Source organism: Dipodomys spectabilis, unplaced genomic scaffold (genome assembly GCF_019054845.1).
Source record: "Dipodomys spectabilis isolate Male_0828 unplaced genomic scaffold, ASM1905484v1 ptg000145l, whole genome shotgun sequence".
Lineage (NCBI taxonomy): Eukaryota > Metazoa > Chordata > Mammalia > Rodentia > Heteromyidae > Dipodomys > Dipodomys spectabilis.
This window is the reverse complement of record NW_024870822.1, coordinates 6,037,604-6,057,036: the sequence shown is the minus strand read 5'-3', so window position 1 is coordinate 6,057,036 and position 19,433 is coordinate 6,037,604. Positions and strand designations below refer to the sequence as shown.

The window sequence follows — 19,433 nt, the reverse complement described above, 5'->3', positions numbered from 1 at the left end:
GGGCACCGCGGCTCCCCTAACGCCCAAACTGGGGCCTCGCCGCTCGGCGCCGCCTCGCCCGCCCGCTCGCCCGCGCGCTGCTCCCGCCTCCCCGAAGGGCCATGTGAGGGGGCAGCTCCCTGCGCCGCCGCCGCCTCCTCCTCCTCTTCCTCCCCCGCCCCTCCCTCCCTTCCCGCCCCCCTCACGCTGGGCCCTCGAGGAGCCCCCGCCGCCGCCCGCCCTCCGACGCCACCCCCGCCATGGACAGGAACTACGCGACCCCGGGCTTCGCCGACCCGCCGCCGCCCGCGCCCCCCGCCGCTCCCGCCGCCGCCTCCAGCGCCGCCGCGCAGCCCCCCGCTCCCGCCTGGGCCTACGAACCCCGCGCTCCGGCCGCCGCCTCCAGCCCCGGCTGCAGCGGCGCCGGCGGCAGCCCCAGCCTCAAGGCCAGGTAGGGAGGGTGGGCGGCGGGGTCGTGGTGGGCCAGGAAAGGCCGGGGATGCGGTTGGGGCCTTCGCCTTGGTGGAGCGCGGCTCCGGGGTCCGGGCCGGATGGGGAACCCTCCGCTCGCCCTCACCCCCTCCTCCCGGGAGAGGCCGCGCGTGACGCCCAGCGGGGGGTCCCGGCCGGGTGCGGGGCGTCCCGTGCGGGGATGCATGCCCGGGGGTGGGGATGGGGCGGGGGGGGGGCTGGTATGGGACCGTGGCTGGAAGGAGGGCTGGGCGGGAGTCGTGGGGCTCAGTCACCTCCCGGACCCGCACTCTCACGTGGTGAAGTTTGGGCTCTAGTCGGGGTCCGGGAGACCCAAGTCTGGCTGCGGAGGGCCGAGGGGGGCACCCGGGAGTCCGGGGCAGTGACATTCCATTGTATTGGACTCGGGGTGGTCGACGACGTGGTCTTGGGGGGCTCCTGGCGGCTTGAAGGTGGAGGATGTGAGAAGGGAAGAGGCTCCGAGTCGGGTCCCCCAACTCTGGGGAGCCCGGGAAGGCTGGGCTGCTGGAGAACCCCCGGGACGCGGGGCCGGGGAAGGGGGGCTCGGCCGGGCGCGAACGCCGAGCTGCGGCTGGGTGACATATGTTTGCAGCGGTGGCCAAGATGAAGCGATTTCCCTTCCACGCTTTTCAAAGTTGTTCTGGGCTTTCCTCCCCTTTTACCAGCAGCAGGAAGTAAGGAATCTCTTGTTTTCTGTACCTCGGGGTGACTGAGAATTGGGGGAGGAAGGGGGTCAGCCAATGCCATAAAGGTTGGAGAGCCGGGAGCACGCTTCTCCCCTCGCCTCGGTTTCTGGAACCCAGGTTCATTATGTAGCGTGGGGTTCAAGAGTTCATCTTTTCCTCCAGACTGACTGAGGGAGCCTAAAATGTTGACTTGCGTTTGATTTTTAAGCTCGCGGGAAATGTGTAGTTAGTTGTGCCACACTTTGAAACGATCCCTTTTGAACGGTAACTGGAAGGCGTGGTCTGCTTTGGAGGATTCGGGAGCGGGGTGTTTTAAAGCCACATCTCCCAAACAATACTGAATCTGGTAGGTGCAGCTTCGGGTTACAAGGACGGGGGAATCCTGGTGGCTTAATGACTTCATCCTCAGCTACCAACAGGAAGCTTCGTGTCTTTCTGATCTCATCAGGTTTCTTAATTATTTTCACGACAGAAGTGAACTTTTTTTTTAAATTTAAACGTTATCCATTATAGTGTTCTAGATTGGTTACCTTTGTCTTTAATGTTCCACGTTCATGATTTGGAAAAGATGTGCAAAGAGTAGCAGGTCTTTGTCTTAGATTGTACCTAGGGATGACTGTAAAAGAATGAAAAACAAATTGCTCTATGAAAGGGAAAATAAGCCTCCTTAAGAAAATTACAGGTCCTTTGTTTAAAAGAACTGGGTATTTAAAAATGTGATTTCCTAATTTGGATCTAAATGATGAAATGTCAAAAGCTTTTCAAAAACAGCCATAATTTTTGTTTTAGGGAGGATAGAGTTTTATGAAAGGCTGGCATACCTTCCCTGGTTTCTTTTCTGGTATCAATTTAACTATCACTTTCAAGTAGCATTTACAGTGCATATGATAATTTACAAATTAAAATTACTTTCTCCTCAGTGAACAGCAATGATAGGTATTGTGCAGTGTATTTTATATTTTAAGTGAAAAGTATTTTGTTAGGTAAACAACTGGAATGCTACTTGGTTATTTCTGGCATTTCTTTAGCAGAATACTTCTGTGGCAAGAATTTAAAATCTACATGTCATGTTTTCGAAATTTTTTTTTTTTTATCAACACTGAATGACTTCCCAAACATGTTTGAAAACAATAAATAAATTCACTTGGAACACATGATCTATTTTTTTTGTGGGACTTGAACTCTGGGCCTGAGTGCTGTAACATGATCTAAAAGATCTATTTTTTTGTTTATTGGAAGTTAATGATTCATAAATGTTGACCTCTCTCCACTGCTTTAAAAACATTTTGGGTGAGGGTCACCAGAATTATAGCATAGAAAATTCAGGCCTTCCCCCTCCCCACAAACCTGCTTTGTTAATATGTTGTGTTAAGATCGGGCCATCTGTACAGGGCTGCACACAATCTTTGATTGTACCTTATTTTGTTCTCTAAAATGTGCAAATTATTGTCCTCTTTGGTTTCAGTTTCATCAAAAACATCTGAAATATAACTCATAAATTGTTGAATAGCCTGCATTTCATAAGCTTAATCTTTAAAACATTCGTGAAGCTTTTTCATAATTCATGCTATCAGTTGAATGTTTTTGTTTCCCTTTGTGGCAGTTTCTTCTGAAGGTGCAAATGAGTGCTAGCTGTGATGATGTAATGTGGATACTTACCCATAAAGAATTAGCTTGTCTGTCACCTTGTTTCCTGTAACCTGTTCAGAAACTGACAGATGGTAATGACATTCAGTTGTATGGGATTTAACATCCTAGTTGATGTCCTCACTTGTTAGCCCTGCCGTGTATTTCCATTACTCCTTGAGAAAGTGTATGGTGAATAATTTTTCATGAATTTGAAACATAGAACAGCTCCATCATATTGGATAGTTTTATTGTTTTAACAGTTGGAAAAAAAAAAGAGAAACTACAGGCTTACTGGGATCTTTTGCCCCAGAATTTTTCTCAAACAGTATTTGCTAATTGGAAATGGTCTGGAAAATCTTCATTTGCTTTTGCTTTTCTGTTTTGAAGCCAAATGAGCATGTCCTTTGCCAATCACCTTGCCATTGGACATACCTTTTGGGAGCTATTTTAGGTGTTGTAAATGCTCTGGGTGTTGTAGGAAACTGTACCTGTTGCCCCTTTACTTGATACTTATATAGAACAGAAAGAGTCAGGATGTTTCCTCAGGGAGATAATAAATATGTTTCTATTTAAATATGCACCAGAAAGTGATTGAATGAAAACATTTTTGTTATTAAATAGATTTACATTTGTCTTTTACATTTCTAACTTAAAAGTCTGGTGTGTGTGGGTGTTGGTGTGTGTGTGTTACTTAAAAGTCGTGTGTGTGTGTGTGTGTGTGTGTGTGTGTGTGTGTTGGTGTGTGTGTGTGTGTGTGTTGGTGTATGTGTGTGTTGGTGTGTTCTACCAGTTTTTAGGATTTCTTTTTCTTTTTTTTTTTTTTTTTGGTCCGGTCGTGGGGCCTGAACTCTGGGCCTGGGCACTGCCCCTCAGCTCTTCAGCGCAAGGCTAGCGCTCTGCCACTTGAGCCACAGCGCCACTTCCAGCTTTTTTCTTTTTGCTTATGTGGTGCTGAGGAATCGAACCCAGGGCCTCATGCATGCAAGGTGAGCGCTCTACTACTGACCCACCTTCCCAGCCCCAGTTTTTAGGATTTCTAATATGGGAATTTTTTTCTGGTGATGGTATAAATGTATAATGAGTATGATAGGCACTTCCCCCTAAATCCAAAATAAGGTGTAGCTTCTTGAAAGATATTTAGCATCTATATGAAGGGTATTTGCTTGAGTATGTTTTGAATAAGTTTTATTTTTGTGGTGCTGGAGGTTGAACCACTAAGGGTCTCATGTAAGCTTAACATATACACATTAGTGAAAGGTTTCTAACAAGCTTGTGCTGAATTCAGAAAGTATTTTCTCATAGAAACAGTATTATAATAGTAGTTATCACTTCCTTCCTCGACCCTCCCCCCCAGTCCTGGGGCTTGAACTATGGGCTTGGATGCTGTCTCTGAACTCCTTTTTGCTCAAAGCTAGCTCTCTACCACTTGAGCCACAGTGCCACTTCTGGCTTTTTCTGTGATTAATTGGAGATAAAGGTCTCATGGACTTTCCTGCCTGGGCTGGCTTTGAACTCCAGTTCTCAGATCTCAGCCTCCTAGATAGCTAGGATTACAGACATGAGCCACCAGTGCCCAGCATCATTTACTTCTTGAGTAACTAGTTCTTAGTAGCTACTGCTTTATTTCATGTATACGTTTATTTAATCTCTGTGAGTCCTTTGAAGTAAGTATTCTTTTTACCTTTTTTGGATGAGCCATCGAGTGCTATACCTACAGCTGAGTTTTCAGCTCAGTTCTCTTCTAAGCACCTGGTCACAAACCCAGCAATAGATACCTCTGTGATCTTTTACTTATCTCTAGAGTGGACAGTTTTCATACCTATTTCACCTCTGCTGTTTAATGAATTATTCGTACTTCTAGCTACTTAATTGCTCTGTCCAAAAACCTGGGAGTTGTGTGTTCTCTTGTCTTCAAGCCCTACTGCTTTTAAAACATGTTTTGAAATTCCCCAATTATTTCCTTTTTCACTGTTCCACATTGATCTAAGCCACCATTATTTTTGTGACTTTTTTCTTTTCTTCTTTTTCCTTCCTTCCTTCCTTCCTTCCTTCCTTCCTTCCTTCCTTCCTTCCTTCCTTCCTTCCTTCCTTCCTTCCTTCCTTCCCTCCCTCCCTCTCTGTCTCTCTCTTTCTCTCTTTCTTGCCGTGGGGTTTGAACTCTGGGCCTGGGCACTGTCCCTAAGCTCCAAGCTAACACTCTACCACTTGAGCCACAGCACCACTTCTGGCTTTTTCTGCTTATGTGGTACTGAGGAATCGAACCCAGGGCCTCATGCATGCAAGGCAAGCACTCTACCACTGAGCCACCTTCAGAGCCCTAACCTGGAACTTTATATTTTGGGATCTCCCCTCAGTTCATTGTCACAGCAACCCAGAGTGTTGATGCACTCATCAGATTGATCCTGTTGCACCTTTGCCTAAAAACCTTTTCATGGCTACGGGGCTGGGAAGGTAGCTCAGCGCTGTGGCTCCAGTGGTAGAGCGCTAGCCTTGAGCTGAAGAGCTGAGGGACAGCGCCCAAGCCCAGAGTTCAGGCCTCATGACCGGCAAAAAAAAAAAAAAGTTAAAACCTTTTCATGGCTGCTCCTACAGTCTGTAATATGTCTTAGATGGCCTTGCATTTAATGGCCTTTTTGAACTTTTAGGTTTAGTCATAAGGACTTCATACATGCTCTCATTTACCTTCACCTCATAACTCTGTATTCCCAATTGCCAGCCTAACAACCAATTTTATGTCAGAAACATACTGCCTTCCAACTGTTTCCCTACTTGCTATGTGCAGTGGTATATGCTTTCACAGTGTATTTTGCTTTACTTTCATTTTGTTCTTAGAAATAGAATTATATAGCTACATACCCTTTGTGTAATAGGTGTCTTTCCCTTTAGAGGTTCTTTGAAGAATTGCAACTTCTAAAGTAACTTATGTTACATTTTTTCTGTTACTTAGTAGTTACTTAATGTGGTTGGCATAGATTTGGTGCTTACCTGTGTTTGAGAGAGAGAGAGAGAGAGAGAGAGAGAGAGTGTGTTGTCCTGGGGCTTAAACTTAGGGCCTGGGTGCTAGTTTGAATTTTCTGTTCAAGTCTAACATTCTACCACTTGAGCCATAGCTTCCCTTACAACTTCTTGAAAATTTATTGCAAATAAGTGTCTCATTTACTCTTCCCTTCCTGCCAGGTTGGCTTCGAACTGTAATCCTCAGATCTCAGCTTATTGAATAACTAGGATTACAGGCATGAGCCACCATTGCCCAGCCTGTTTGGTTTGTTCATTTGTGTGTGTGTGTGTGCGTGCGTGCGTGCGTGCGTGCACGCGCGCACGCATGCACACACACATGCCATTCCTAGGGCTTGAACTCAGGCCTGAGCTTTTTTTTTTTGGGTCCGGTCGTGGGGCCTGAACTCTGGGCCTGGGCGCTGTCCCTCAGCTCTGCAGCTTAAGGCTAGCACTCTGCCACTTGAGCCACAACGCCACTTCTGGCTTTTTTCTTATGCGGTGCTGAGGAATCAAACCCAGGGCCTTGAGCATGCAAGGCAAGTGCTCCACCACTGAGCCACCTTCCCAGCCATCAGCTTTTTTGTTTAAAGCTAGCACTGTACCTCTTGAGTCACAGCTTTACTTCTGTTTTTTTGATAGTTAATTAGAGATTAATGTCTTACTGACTTCCCTGCCCAGGATGGCTTTGAACTGTGATCTTCAGATCTCAGTATCCTGAGATACTGAGATACTCAGATCCTGAGTATCTAGGATTACATGCATGAGCTACCAGTGCTCAGCTTTAATACATGTTTATGACATGAAAACCAGAACTCTGCTCCTCTGTAGAAATTGGAAATCTAATTCTTCTATTGCAGCCTCTAGTGCCATTCCCATTTTACTCTGTCATAGGACCAAGATCAGGAGTTGAGGGGCTGAGAAGGTGGCTCAGTGGTAGAGTGCCTGCCTTGCATGCATGCCTGAGGCCCTGGGTTCGATTCCTCAGCACTACAGAAGCAAAAAGAAAAAGCCGGAAGTGGCACTGTGGCTCAAGTGGTAGAGCGCTAGCCTTGAGCTGAAGAGCTGAGGGACAGTGCTCAGGCCCAGAGTTCAGGACCCAGGACCAGACCTAAAAAAAAAAAGATCAGGAGTTGAGTGTTTGTGATACCTGTGGTTAGATGTGTGGGGATATATCATAGGCACCTGCTTGCTTTCTCTCCTTTCATTCTGTGTTCTCTGGAACAGTAGTATTAAAATATGTCCAACAAAACAGTACTAAAAAATACCTACTCAAACATAGTCCCAAGTTTTTTCTTTCATTTATTAAGCAAATATTTGACTGTCTACTAGATGTGAGGTGCTGCTATTTTATCCTCAAGTATTCATTCTTCCTTGAAAGCTTGAGAAGATTAATAACACACATTCATTCAGTCACTAAAACGTACTGAGCATCTTTGAGTCCTGATACTTAGCTAAGTTCATTTCCACACATGAAAGATACTGTTGTACTTCTTAAAGAAGTTGCAATCTCCAGGTTGTCATTTTCTGCTTGGCTTCTAAACATTGAAGTGCTCAGGAATGTGAAGTTAGTTTCATCCTTTTTTTGGGGGGGAGGGGTCCATTTGTGGGCCTGAACTCTGGGCTTGGGCACTGTCCCTCAGTTCTTTACCTCAAGGCTAGCGCTCTACCACTTGAGCTACAGCGCCCACTTCCAGCTTTTTTTTTTCTGCATATGTGGTGCTGAGGAATCGAACCCAGGCCCTCGTGCATGCAAGGCAAGCACTCTACCACTGAGCCACCTTCCCAGTCCAGTTTCATCCTTTGTGTGTGGGTGTTGGTCCTGAGGCCTGGATGCTGTCCTTGAGCTTTTTGCTCAAGGCTAGTGTTCTACCACTTGAGCCACAGCTCTAATAGCTTTTTGGAGTCTCATGGGGACTTTCCTGCCTAGGCTGGTTTTGAACTTCAGTCCTCAGACCTCAGCCTCCTGTGTAGTAGCTAGGATTACAGGTGTGGGCCACTGTGCCTGGCTTCCCTCCTTTCTACTCCTTTTTTTCCTTTGGTCGGTCATGAGGCTTGTACTTAGGTCTGTGCACCGTCCTTGAGCTCTTTTTGCTCAAAATTAGTGCTCTACTACTTAGAGCCACAGCTTCAATTCCAGTTTTCGGGTGGCTAATTGGAGATAAGAGTCTCATGGACTTTCCTGCCCAGGCTGGCTTTGTACCTCGATCTCAGCCTCCTGAGTAGCTAGGATTACAGGCTTGTGCCACCAGTGCCCAGACTTTTTACTTTTTTCTCTACTTACTCCAAGTGAAGATACCAAACATGAGATTACACTGAAGTTTATTATATCTGTAGTTTCATATCTAGCATCTGCCATCTTCACCTGGATTTTGAATGGATGTTTCAAACATAATTTATCCAAAACATTAGTATCTTGACCCCCAGCTTAGTCTTCCTTTAATTTTCCCTAGTAAATAATACCAGTATTTATTTTGTTGCCTGATTCCAACCATGTATGGTGCATTTCCTTACTTCACATTTCCAGTCCCTCGGCAAATCTCTTTATACTCCTTCCTTCCTTCCTTCCTTCCTTCCTTCCTTCCTTCCTTCCTTCCTTCCTTCCTTCCTTCCTTCCTTCCTTTCTTTCTTTCTTTCTTGCTTTCTTTCTTTCCCTCTCTCCCTCTCTCCCTCTCTCTCTCTTTCTCTCTTTCTCTCTCTCTCTCTCTCCCTTCCTCCCTCCCTTCCTTTCTTCCTTTTCTTGTCAGTCCTGGGGCTTGAACTCAGAACCTGGGAAGCATCCTTGAGCTTCTTTTGCTCAAGGCTAACACTTGAGACACAGTGCTACTTTACGCTTTTTCTGTTTATATGGTACTGAGGAATCAAACCCAGGGCTTCATGCATGCTAGTCAAGCACTCTACCACTAAGCCACATTCCCATCCTGATCTCTTTTTAATAGTACTGGGATTTGAAGTCAGGACCTGTGCCACAACTGCAACCTTTTGCTTGTGCTATTTGTTCAAACAGAGTCTTGTTATTTGTCCAACCTACTTGAGCTGCCATCCCCCTATTTATGCTTCTGATTTAACTGGGATGACAAACATGCAACCCACCACACTTAGCTAATTATTAAAATGATGTTTACTAACTTTTTGCCTGAGTTTTACCTCCAACAACTGTTCTCCAATTTCTGCCTCCTGTAGCTAGGATTACAGTTATGAATTACTGTAACTCAACCTTAATTTGAGCTCTTTTTTTCATAAATTTCCATATGTACTGTTGTACTTAACCTTTGCCCTGCCTGCCTGCTTGCCTGCCTTCTAAAATTTAAGTGTGTAATAGGCATAGTTAACTTTTAAAAATTAAAAAAAAAATCAGGTGCTGGATCCAGTGGCTCACACCTATAACCTAGCTACTCAGGGGACTGAGATCTGGGAATTGTGGTTCAGCACCAGCCCAGGCAGGAGTCTGAGACCTTTTTTTTTTTTTTGGTCAGTCGTGGGACTTGAACTTTGGCCCTGGGTATTGTCCCTCAGCTCTTCAGCTCAAGGCGAGCGCTCTACCACTTGAGCTACAGTGCCACTTCCGGTTTTCCGGTGGTTTATTGGAGATAGGAGTCTCACGGTCTCTCCTGCCCAGGCTGGCTTTGAACCGCGATCCTCAGATCTCAGCCTCCTGAGTAGCTAGGATTACAGGCGTGAGCCACCAGCGCCCGGCCAGGTCTGAGACTCTTATCCTCAGTTAACTAACTACTTGAGCCAAAGTGGTAGAGTGCTAGCCCTAAGAAAAAAAGAATATTTGGGGTTCTTTTTTAACAGTACTTGAAATTTAATTTTAGGCAAGTTTTTTAAAAACCTGTTTCTCAGTTTGCTTTTTATAAATGAGGCTACTTTTTAACCTGAAGGATTAAGAGATGCAACTTAGAAAAGTGCTTAAAATTATGTCAGCATACAGAACAGTGCTAGTAGAGTATAAAGAGATTTACTGTTCTACCAGAATTTTAGTTTTATTTCTAGCACTGACAGATTGTAAGTGCTGTTAAGTATTCAATAAGTGAATGAAATGGCTGCTACCAGGACCACTGTTTTTCTTTCAGAGGTACAGATATGCTTTGAGAACTTAGAAGAAAAAATATATCTAGTTCAAGGGGATCTTGAGGCATTTATCATGAAGATAGCATATAACTGATGTAAATTGTGAATGTTGTGTAATGGAAATAGATTAACACAAAGAAGAAGCCCCCAAGAACAAGTATTCCAAGAGGAAGGAAGTGGACTCTGCTAAGCCAGTTAAAGGTTAGACCTAGGCTGGGAATATGATTTAGTGGTAGAGTGCTTGACTAGCATACATGAAGCCCTGAGTTCACTTCCTCAGTACCATATAAACAGAAAAAGCCAGAAATGTCAGGTAGCTCATGCCTGTAATCTTAGCTACTCAGGAAGCTGAGATCTGAGGATCGTGGTTCAAAGCCAGCCCGGGCAGGAAAGTCCGTGAAACTCTTTATCTCCGATAAACCACCAGAAAACCGGAAAGTGGCGCTGTAGCTCAAGTGGTAGAGCGCTTGCCTTGAGCTGAAGAGCGTAGGGACAGCGCTCAGGCCCAGAGTTCAAGCCCCACGACCAACCCCCCCCCCCCAAAAAAAAAAAGCCAGAAGTGGCACTGTGTCTCAAGTGGTAGAGTATTAGTCTTCAGCACAAGAAGCTCAGGAACAGTGCCCTTGTTCTGATTTCAAGCCCCAGGACTGGCAAAAAAAAAAAAAAAAAATGGGTTGCGCCTTGAACTGGCACAGCCTCGCTTCTGCCATAGTCTGCCAGTCAGTGCAGTCTCTGTTTCAAGTTCAGTCATAAGAGACTTAACAAAAGTGTGTCTAAGCTGGGCACCAGCAGCTCAGGCCTGTAAGCCTAGCTACTCAGGAGGCTGAGATCTGAGGATCAAAGCCAGCCCAGGCAGAAAGTCCGTGAAACTCTTATCTCCAATAAACCACCAGAAAACCTGAAGTGGCACTGTAGCTCAAGTGGTAGAGTGCTTGCCTTGAGCTGAAGAACTGAGGGACAGCGCTCAGGCCCAGAGTTCAAGCCCCACGACCAACAAAAAAGCAAAAGTGTGTCTATCACAGAAAATTTTAGGGGGCTTCTGAGTTTAGGCTCTTATAAGGAAGTTTTATTTATTTTTTTGAAAAGATTTATTTATTTAAAGAACTATGGCAATATGAACAAAGCTTTTAGTAAGATTAATTTGGTAGTCAAGCATAAAATGACTTTGACAGAGCTAGAAAACAGAATACCAAATGAGAGACATTCACTGTACCAGACAGGAGGAACTTAATAGCAGATTAATATTGATATTGATGTTAAGGGGGTGGGGGGTGACTTTGAAAAACATAAAGATAAAATTGCCTAGGGTTACTATTGAAGTGTAAAACAAAAGTACCTTTTGAGCTGGGTGATAAAAAGTAATTTGTTGTTGAGACTGGTGGCTCACACCTGTAATCCTAGCTACTCAGGAGGCTGAGATCTGAGGATGGCGATTCAAAGCCAGCCTAGGCAGGAAATCCAGGAGACTTTTACCTCCAATTAACCAGTAGAACACTGGCAGTGGCTCTGTGGCTCAAGCCGTAGAGCACTGGCCTTGAGCTGCAGAATACAGGGACAATGCCATGCCCAGAGTTCAAGCCCCACGACCAAAAAAAAAAAGTTGTTGAACAAATAGTTTTTAAAAAAAAAATTTTTACTTGTTTATTTTGTGCTGGTCCTGGTGCTTGAACTTAGGACCTAGGTTGTTCTTGATCTTTTGTGCTTAAGGCTAGTGCTCTACTACTTGAAGCACAGCTCTATTCCAGCTTTAGAGTCTCACAGACTATTGCCTTGGGCTGGGTTTTTGAACCACAGTACTAGGATCTCAACCTCCTGAGTAGCTAGGATTACAGAGGTGAGTCACCAGCACTGCTAAAAATTTATTTATTTATTTATTTATTATTTTTTTGGGGGGGGTCCGGTCATGGGGCCTGAACTCTGGGCCTAGGCTCTGTCCCTCAGCTCTTCAGCTCAAAGCTAGCGTTCTACCACTTGAGCCACAGCACCAGTTCCGGCTTCTTTTTTTTCTTTTTGCTTATGTGGTGCTGAGGAATCAAACCCAGGGTCTCATGCATGCAAGGCAAGTGCTCTACCACTGAGCCACCTTCCCAGCCCAAAAATTTATTTTTAACTGAAATCATATAAGGATTGGGTGGCAATTAGGACAGACAAAAGTTTTCTTTTTTCCTTTCTCTCTGTGTGTGCATGCACAGCAATTCTGGGGTTTGAACTCTGGGCCTGGGTGCTATCTGTGAGCTCTTTTTGCTCAAGGCTAACACTACTACTTTGAGCCACAGTGCCACTTCAGGTTTTCTGGTGGTTAATTGGAGGGAAGAGTCTCACGGGAACTTTTCTTCCTGGACTGGCTTTGAACTGTGATCCTCAAATCTCAGCCTCCTGAGAAGCTAGGATTACACACTTGAGCCAACAGCATCTAGATAAAAGTTTTCTTCTTGCTTACATTCCTGGGCGGGGGAGTCAGAACTAATAAACAAAAAATATTTCCTCCTTGAGGTAGTGGCATTTCCCAGACACTTACAGAAAGCATCTGTACAAATGTCCTAAGGCCATAAGTTTTGACTGCCCCCTTCCCTAATAGGATCTTACTGTAGACAAGTGGTTCTTAAGAATCTGAGGCTTGTTGAAACTGGTTGATAGGCTCCACTCCAGAGTGGCCCATTCAGTGGATCTGGGGTAGAACACTATAATTTGTATTTCTGACAAGTTGGTAGGGGATGTTCGTGGTGCTTGTTTGGCCATTGGCTACACTGAAACTGATCTGGGTCTTAACACTCTTGGTTTCTACTTGGTTCTTATCTCTTCTTGACTATCATCTCTTCACGTCCTTGACTGCCATTTGCTCCATTCCAACACTGACTTTCTTAAAAGTCTTTGTCCTAAGTTGACAAGAATTTGAGACTTGTGTAGTGGGAAGGGTGGTATCTCAGAAGTCAAGGGGAATAAAGAATATTCTTAGCCCTGGGCTAAAAACTGAGTCTTAGTTGACATGGGTACAGTATTTATTGAATGCCTAACAAGTTCCCAACACTAGTCTCATAATTTTCTCATTCATCTTTTCACGAACTCTTAGGAAGTAGAAGATACAGACAATTAAGACACAGACAGGATAATTAATATGTCACACTCCTATTAAGTGATAGTAGCAGAGGCAGAATTAGAATTCTAGAAATGTGGTTTTTCAGATAGTGGTGTTAATGAAAAGCTGTTTTGGTTTCCAAGCGGAATTGCCTTTTGATGACATGTGGCAAATTGATGTCAGAATTAGTGATGGAAGACTTTCATGAAGGGTTGTGGATCTATTACTTGCACCGCACCACAATACAATTTATTTTGAAAGGTAGCAATAGCTAGCTCAGGGACAGTGCTCAGGCCCTGATTTCAAGCTCCAGGACCAGCACTTAAAAAAGCTAGCAACTGGGATAGAGGTATAGTTCAGTGGTAGAGTGCACGGCGTGCATACACACAGCCGTGGGTTCTGCCCTCAGCAGTGAGTCAGTCTATCCAAGCAAATGCAGGCACAAAACCAGCAAACATTTTTTACTTACCCCTTTTCCTGATTTATTTTGCAAGAAAAAATTTCTTCAAAGACTTATTCTGTAAGTCTCCTCCTCGTCTTTCTTCACCCATTACATCACATATTTGCCCCCATAACTTAACTTCTCAGGAACTGCTGGGATCCAGGTCATCAGTAACCTCTGTTTTTCAAAATGGTCTGTCTGTGCCTTCTCCCCCCCCCCCCCCCCCCGTCCCCTCCCCCCATCCTCCTACCCATCCCCCATCCCTCCCCTGTTGTGGGGCTTGAACTCAGGGCCTGGGTGCTGTCCCTGATTCTTTTGTTCAGAGCTAGTGTCTGTCACTTTGAGCCACAGTTCCACTTCCTGTTTTTGAGTGGTTAATTGGAGATAAGAGTCCCAGGGGGACTTTTTCTGCCCTGGCTGGCTTCGAACCTTGATCTTCAGATCTCAGCCTAGTATTACAGTACAGGTGTGATCCACCAGCCCCTGGTGAATCTTCATCTTACTTGATTTCAAAGCAGTATTTGACTTAGTTGATCACTTCCTCTTGGATAAGTTTCTTTTTTTTTTTTTTTGTCGGTCGTGGGGCTTGAACTCTGGGCCTGGGCACTGTCCCTCAGCTCTTCAGCTCAAGGTGAGCGCTCTACCACTTGAGCTACAGCGCCACTTCCGGTTTTCTGGTGGTTTATTGGAGATAGGAGTCTCACGGTCTTTCCTGCCCGGGCTGGCTTTGAACCGCGATCCTCAGATCTCAGCCTCCTGAGTAGCTAGGATTACAGGCGTGAGCCACCAGCGCCCAGCTGGATAAGTTTCTTCACATGGCCTCTTGGACAACATACTAAGTTGTAGTCTATTGGGAAATATTGTACTAATACATAAAATAGGAAAGACCAGGACAGATTGATTTCTTGCTATTTGAAATATGTATTGTTGATTTACTTCCTTACTGAACATTAGAATTAAAGAATCCTTCCTAGTAAATGAAACATCTCTAATTCATGAGAGAAATTCTATCAAGGAATGCTTGTAAATAGTGTGCATCTGTAATCCCAGCACTCAGGAGATTGAGGTAGGGGGATCGTGAATTTGACCCTGGGCTTCACAGTGAAACCTAGTATCAAAAATTCATAGGAAGGGTGGCTGTGGCTCAAGTGGAAGAGCATTTGCCTAGTAAGTGGGAGATCCTGAGTTCAGTCGTCAGTACTGAGACTTACTCTACTTATTCTGTAAAAAAGAGTGCTAATGAATAATTGTAAAGGCAGTGATATAATTAGAAAAAGATAATACAATAGCACTTTAACTAGATTAGTAAAGCAGATTATCAAAATAATCACAAGGTGAAGGTTTAATAAAGTAGTTGACATGGTTCCAAAAAACATTATAAATACTACTTTCTGGTTGAGAGACAAAAGAATATGATGGTATGTCTGTTGAAATCAGCTGGGATAATATAATTTAGTGGTAGAGTGCTTCACTAGCATGGGGGAGGTCCTAGGTTCAGTCTTCAGCATTGCAAAAAAAAAAACTACCAAAAAGTTGGAATCATACTGTCTACATTTCAGTCTTGTAGTAAATCTTACATTAAGCAGAGTCTAGTCAGACCTTTCTAGGAAACTCATGGGGTAGCATTATCTCAGGAAAGGAGACAAATCCCTAAGGGGGAACTTCTAAGATTAGGTCTCTTCAACAAATGAGTATTGTAAAAAAGTACTGTCTTTCAGTGTGGACATAAAGAACACCAAAAAAGGACAAAATGTGGTCTTGGATTAATACTTAATTTAAATAAATCAGTTGTGAAGGAAATTGAGGAGAAAACGGGGAAGGGGTGGGGAATTGAATATGTACTAGGTTAGGCTTTACTGTCTTGTTAACAAAGTAGAAAAGTGTTATTTTTTGAAATGCAAAGAACATTACACAAGAGTAATATACCTTTTTTTTTTCATGGGGCTTAAACACAGGGCCTGGGCACTGTCCCTAAGTGTTTTCACTCAAAGGTAGTGCTCTGCCACTTTGTGTCACTGTACCACTTCGGTTTTCTGATAGTTAAATGGACTTTCCTGCCTTGGCTGGCTTTGAACTGCAGTCCTCAGCTCTTAGCCTCCTGTATAGCTAGGATGGTGTGAGCCACCATCGCCCAGGCAAGTACTCTACCACTGAGCTATATAGCTAGCCTCTGGAAAAGTTTTTTTTTTTTTTTTTGTCGGTCATGGGGCCTGAACTCTGGGCCTGGGCGCTGTCCCTCAGCTCAAGGCTAACACTCTGCCACTTGATCCACCTTCCCAGCCCCAGTAATTTTTTTTTTTTAATGAAAGGCAGTTCAAAATAAATTAATAGCTTAGCACAATTAAATTATGCTTGGCCCGTGGCTTCAATAATTAGCAACACTAGGGCTGGGAAGATGGCTCAGTGGTAGAGCGCTTGCCTTGCATGCCTGAGGCCCTGGGTTCAATTCCTCAGCACCACATAAGCAAAAAGAAAAAAGCCGGAAGTGGTGCTGTGGCTCAAGTGGTAGAGCGCGCTGGTCTTGAGCTGAAGAGCTGAGGGACAGCGCCCAGGCCCAGAGTTCAGGCCCAACAACCAGACCCCCCCAAAAATAATAATAATTAGCAACACTACAAAATTACTTTTTGAGTGGGGTGCTGGTGGCTCACACCTGTAATCACATCTGGGCAGGAAAGCCCGTGAGGTTTTATTTCCAGTTAACTAGCAAAAAGCCAGAAATAAGAGTTGAGGCTCTCCAGGCGCCGATGGCTCACGCCTGTAATCCTAGCTACTCAGGAAGCTGAGATCTGAGGATCGTGGTTCAAAGCCAGCCTGTGAGACTCTTACCTTCAATAAACCACTAGAAAACTGGAAGTGGTGCTATGGCTCAAGCGGTAGAGTGCTTGCCTTGAACTGAAGAGTGCACGGTTGACCAAAAAAAAGAGTTGAGGCTTAAGTTGCTAGCCTGAGCACAAAAGCTTAGGGACAGCATCGAGGTCCTGGTTCAAACCCTAGGAAAAAAAAATGAAGCAAATTGTTTTTTGAAATTGGAACTTTTATTTGACAGAAGACAAAATTGTACTCATGCTGTTACTTTTTGATGAATTTGAATTAGTAAAAACATACTTAATCCCTAACCTCTCAGTCAGTGCACCCCATATATGTTACCTGAAATTTAGAGTAGCTAACTTGGTAATGTGTGATATTCATAATTTACTGCTCAATTAGGTTTGTGAATTATTTATTAAGAATTTTTATATATTCAAGTCAATTGGTCTACTGTTGTTGTTGTTGTTTTTTAATTTTTTGCCAGTCCTAGGCCTTGAACTCAGGGCCTAGGCTTTGTCCCTGAGTCTTTATGTGCTCAAGGTTAGCACTCTACCACTTTGAGCCACAGTGCCACTTTGGTTTTCTGGTGGTTAATTAGAGATAAAAATCTCATGGACTTTTCTTTGCCCAGGCTGGCTTTGAACCCTGATCCTCAAATCTCAGCCTCTTGTATAGCTAAGATTACGGGCGTAGGCCAGTGGCACACTACTTGTCTGTTTTTATATGCGTTTAAAATTTACGTCTAACTTTTTGTCAACTTCTAATTTTATTTACTGGTAGTTGCTGGGACTAAGCCTTTGGTTTATTGAGACAGACTGTGGGACGCATCCCAGGTAGGCCTGGACATCAGTGATCTTCTGCTTCCTGTGCCATCACATCTGGCTCTTCTATACATTTTTTATTGTATGGTTTGGGCTGTGTAGTTTTGATTACTAACTTTTTTTTAAAAAACATCCTTTAGTTTAAGCTATGAAGAAGGACACCCCTCACAGTCTGAACCAGATATCCTTCAGAGACAGACATTTGCAGCCTCTCATCAGCTTCCTGGCTATGCCCCCACACCTCAACCAACCGGTAACAATTCTCTTGTGAAGTATACTATGAATCGAGGTTCATTTAGTGAATAAAAAGAGAAATAAAATTTCACATTTGGGGTTATAAATGTACTTTGTCAGATATTAATGTATGGGAAATATAAACCTGAAAATGAGATTAAAAGCTTTTTTGTTTTTTTGGTGGGTCTTGGGGCTTGAACTCTGGGCCGGAGCGCTGTTCTGGGCCTTGAGCTCTTCAGCTCAAGGCTAGCATTCTACCACTTGCGCTACAGCGCCACTTCGGTTTTCTGGTGGTTTATTGGAGGTAAGAGTTTCACGGTCTTTCCTGCCCGGGCTAGCTTTGAACCGCGATCCTCAGATCTCAACCTCCTGAGTAGCTAGGATTACAGGCGTCAGCCACCGGCGCCTGGCAGCTTTGGTTTTTACTAATGGATCATGTATCTATCTGTATGATTAATAAACTGAGACTTTTTTAGGTTGTGCATCATTGAAGATTTTAAATTATGAAGATGTTCAAATTAGTATTTGTTCTGTCAGATAAAGCATTTTAGTGTTACGGTATTTGCTGCCTTCACTTTTTAAAAATTCTTGTAAACATTAGATCAAAAATGAATTTTATATGTGTATATTTTTTACTTTGGAATTTATTTTCTCTCTTCCACTTTAGGTCTCTCGGGAATATTTGACACTAGTGTGAATAGTGACAGCACTAACACTAAAGAGTCTTCTGTGATGAATTTTCTTTCCTCTGTTGAGTCACGAGCTACACAAGCTGCTTCTTCAGGAACTACTCTTTTACCACAGTTCAGAACTCCATCCTGGCAGACAGGTGATTCATTTTTTTTCAGAATTTTTTAAATCATCTAAAAATACTGGTTAAAAATTATTTTTTATGGCTCTTTGAGGAAGGCTCTGAATGAAATTTAATTTTCTTTTATTTATTTATTTATTTTTGGGTCCGGTCGTGAGGCCTGAACTCTGGGCCTGGGTGCTGTCCCTCAGCTCTTCAGCTCAAGGCCAACGCTCTACCACTTAAGCCACAGTGCCACTTCCGGTTTTTTTCTTTATGTGGTGTTGAGGAATCGAACCCAGGGCCTCAGGCATGCAAGACAAGCGCTCTACCACTGAGCCACCTTCTCAGCCCTGAAATTTAATTTTCTAGTGTACTTTAAAACCTGGCATTTGGGGCTGGGAAGGTGGCTCAGTGGTAGAGTGCTTGCCTTTCTTGCAGGAGGTCCTGGGTTCGATTCCTCAGCACCACCTAAGCAGAAGAAAGCCGGAAGTGGCACTGTGGCTCAAGTAGTAGGGTGCTAGCCTTGAGCTGAAGAGCTGAGGGACAGTGCCCAGGCCCAGAGTTCAGCTTCCACGACTGACCAAAAAACAAACAAAGAAAACAGGCTTTTTTTGGGGGGGTGGGGGGGTCCTGTCGTGGGGCCTGAACTCTGGGCCTGGGCGCTGTCCCTCAGCTCTTCAGCTCAAGGCTAGTGCTCTACCACTTGAGCCACAGTGCCACTTCCGGCTGTTTTTTCTTTTTGCTTATGTGGTGCTGAGGAATCGAGCCCAGGGCCTCAGGCATGCAAGGCAAGCGCTCTACCACTGAACCACCTTCCCAGCCCCTAACTTTTTTGAGACAGTCTTTTGCTATGAAGCATAGGCTAGTCTCAAACTTGGGATTTTTTTCTTCCTCAGCTACTCAAGTGATGGGATTTCAGACATGTTCTACCACATCTGACCTAGAAATTGTGTTTTAACATTCCAATGAAAATTTAACAAGTTCACATAAAAGTATTGGTAATTGGGCTGGGAAGGTGGCTCAGTGGTAGAGCGTTTGCCTTGCATGCCTGAGGCCTTGGGTTCGATTCCTCAGCACCACATAAGCAAAAAGAAAAAAGCCGGGAGTGGTGCTGTGGCTCAAGTGGTAGAGTGCTAGCCTTGAGCTGAAGAGCTGAGGGACAACATCCAGGCCCAGAGTTCAGGTCCCATGACCGGACCCAAAAAAAAAAAAAAAGTATTGGTAATTGTTTAAGTCAGATCCTGAAGTAAAGTTTGTATTTGCCCAGTAGCTACTTGTCTATTTGAGAGGAATGGCAGATTAATTTATTTGTGTGTCCCTGGGCTTAAACTCAGGACCTGGGAGCTGTCCCTGAGTTTTTTGTTTAATTAAGTTCAGTGCTCCTAACTCTTGAGCCACACTGTCA

The 19,433-nt window shown here is 44.3% G+C and overlaps 1 protein-coding gene across 1 annotated transcript in view; it reads left to right on the top strand.

Annotated features, from left to right (window-relative positions):
* Positions 1 to 308: 308 nt before the first annotated feature.
* Qser1 (glutamine and serine rich 1) overlaps positions 309 to 19,433 on the top strand; it is a 68,878-nt gene continuing 49,753 nt past the window's right edge. The window contains exons 1-3 of the mRNA XM_042691373.1: positions 309 to 430; positions 17,142 to 17,254; positions 17,903 to 18,064. Of these exons, the coding sequence (XP_042547307.1) occupies positions 17,968 to 18,064 (97 nt within the window). The 5' untranslated portion in view covers positions 309 to 430; positions 17,142 to 17,254; positions 17,903 to 17,967. The remainder of the gene's footprint in view (positions 431 to 17,141; positions 17,255 to 17,902; positions 18,065 to 19,433) is intronic.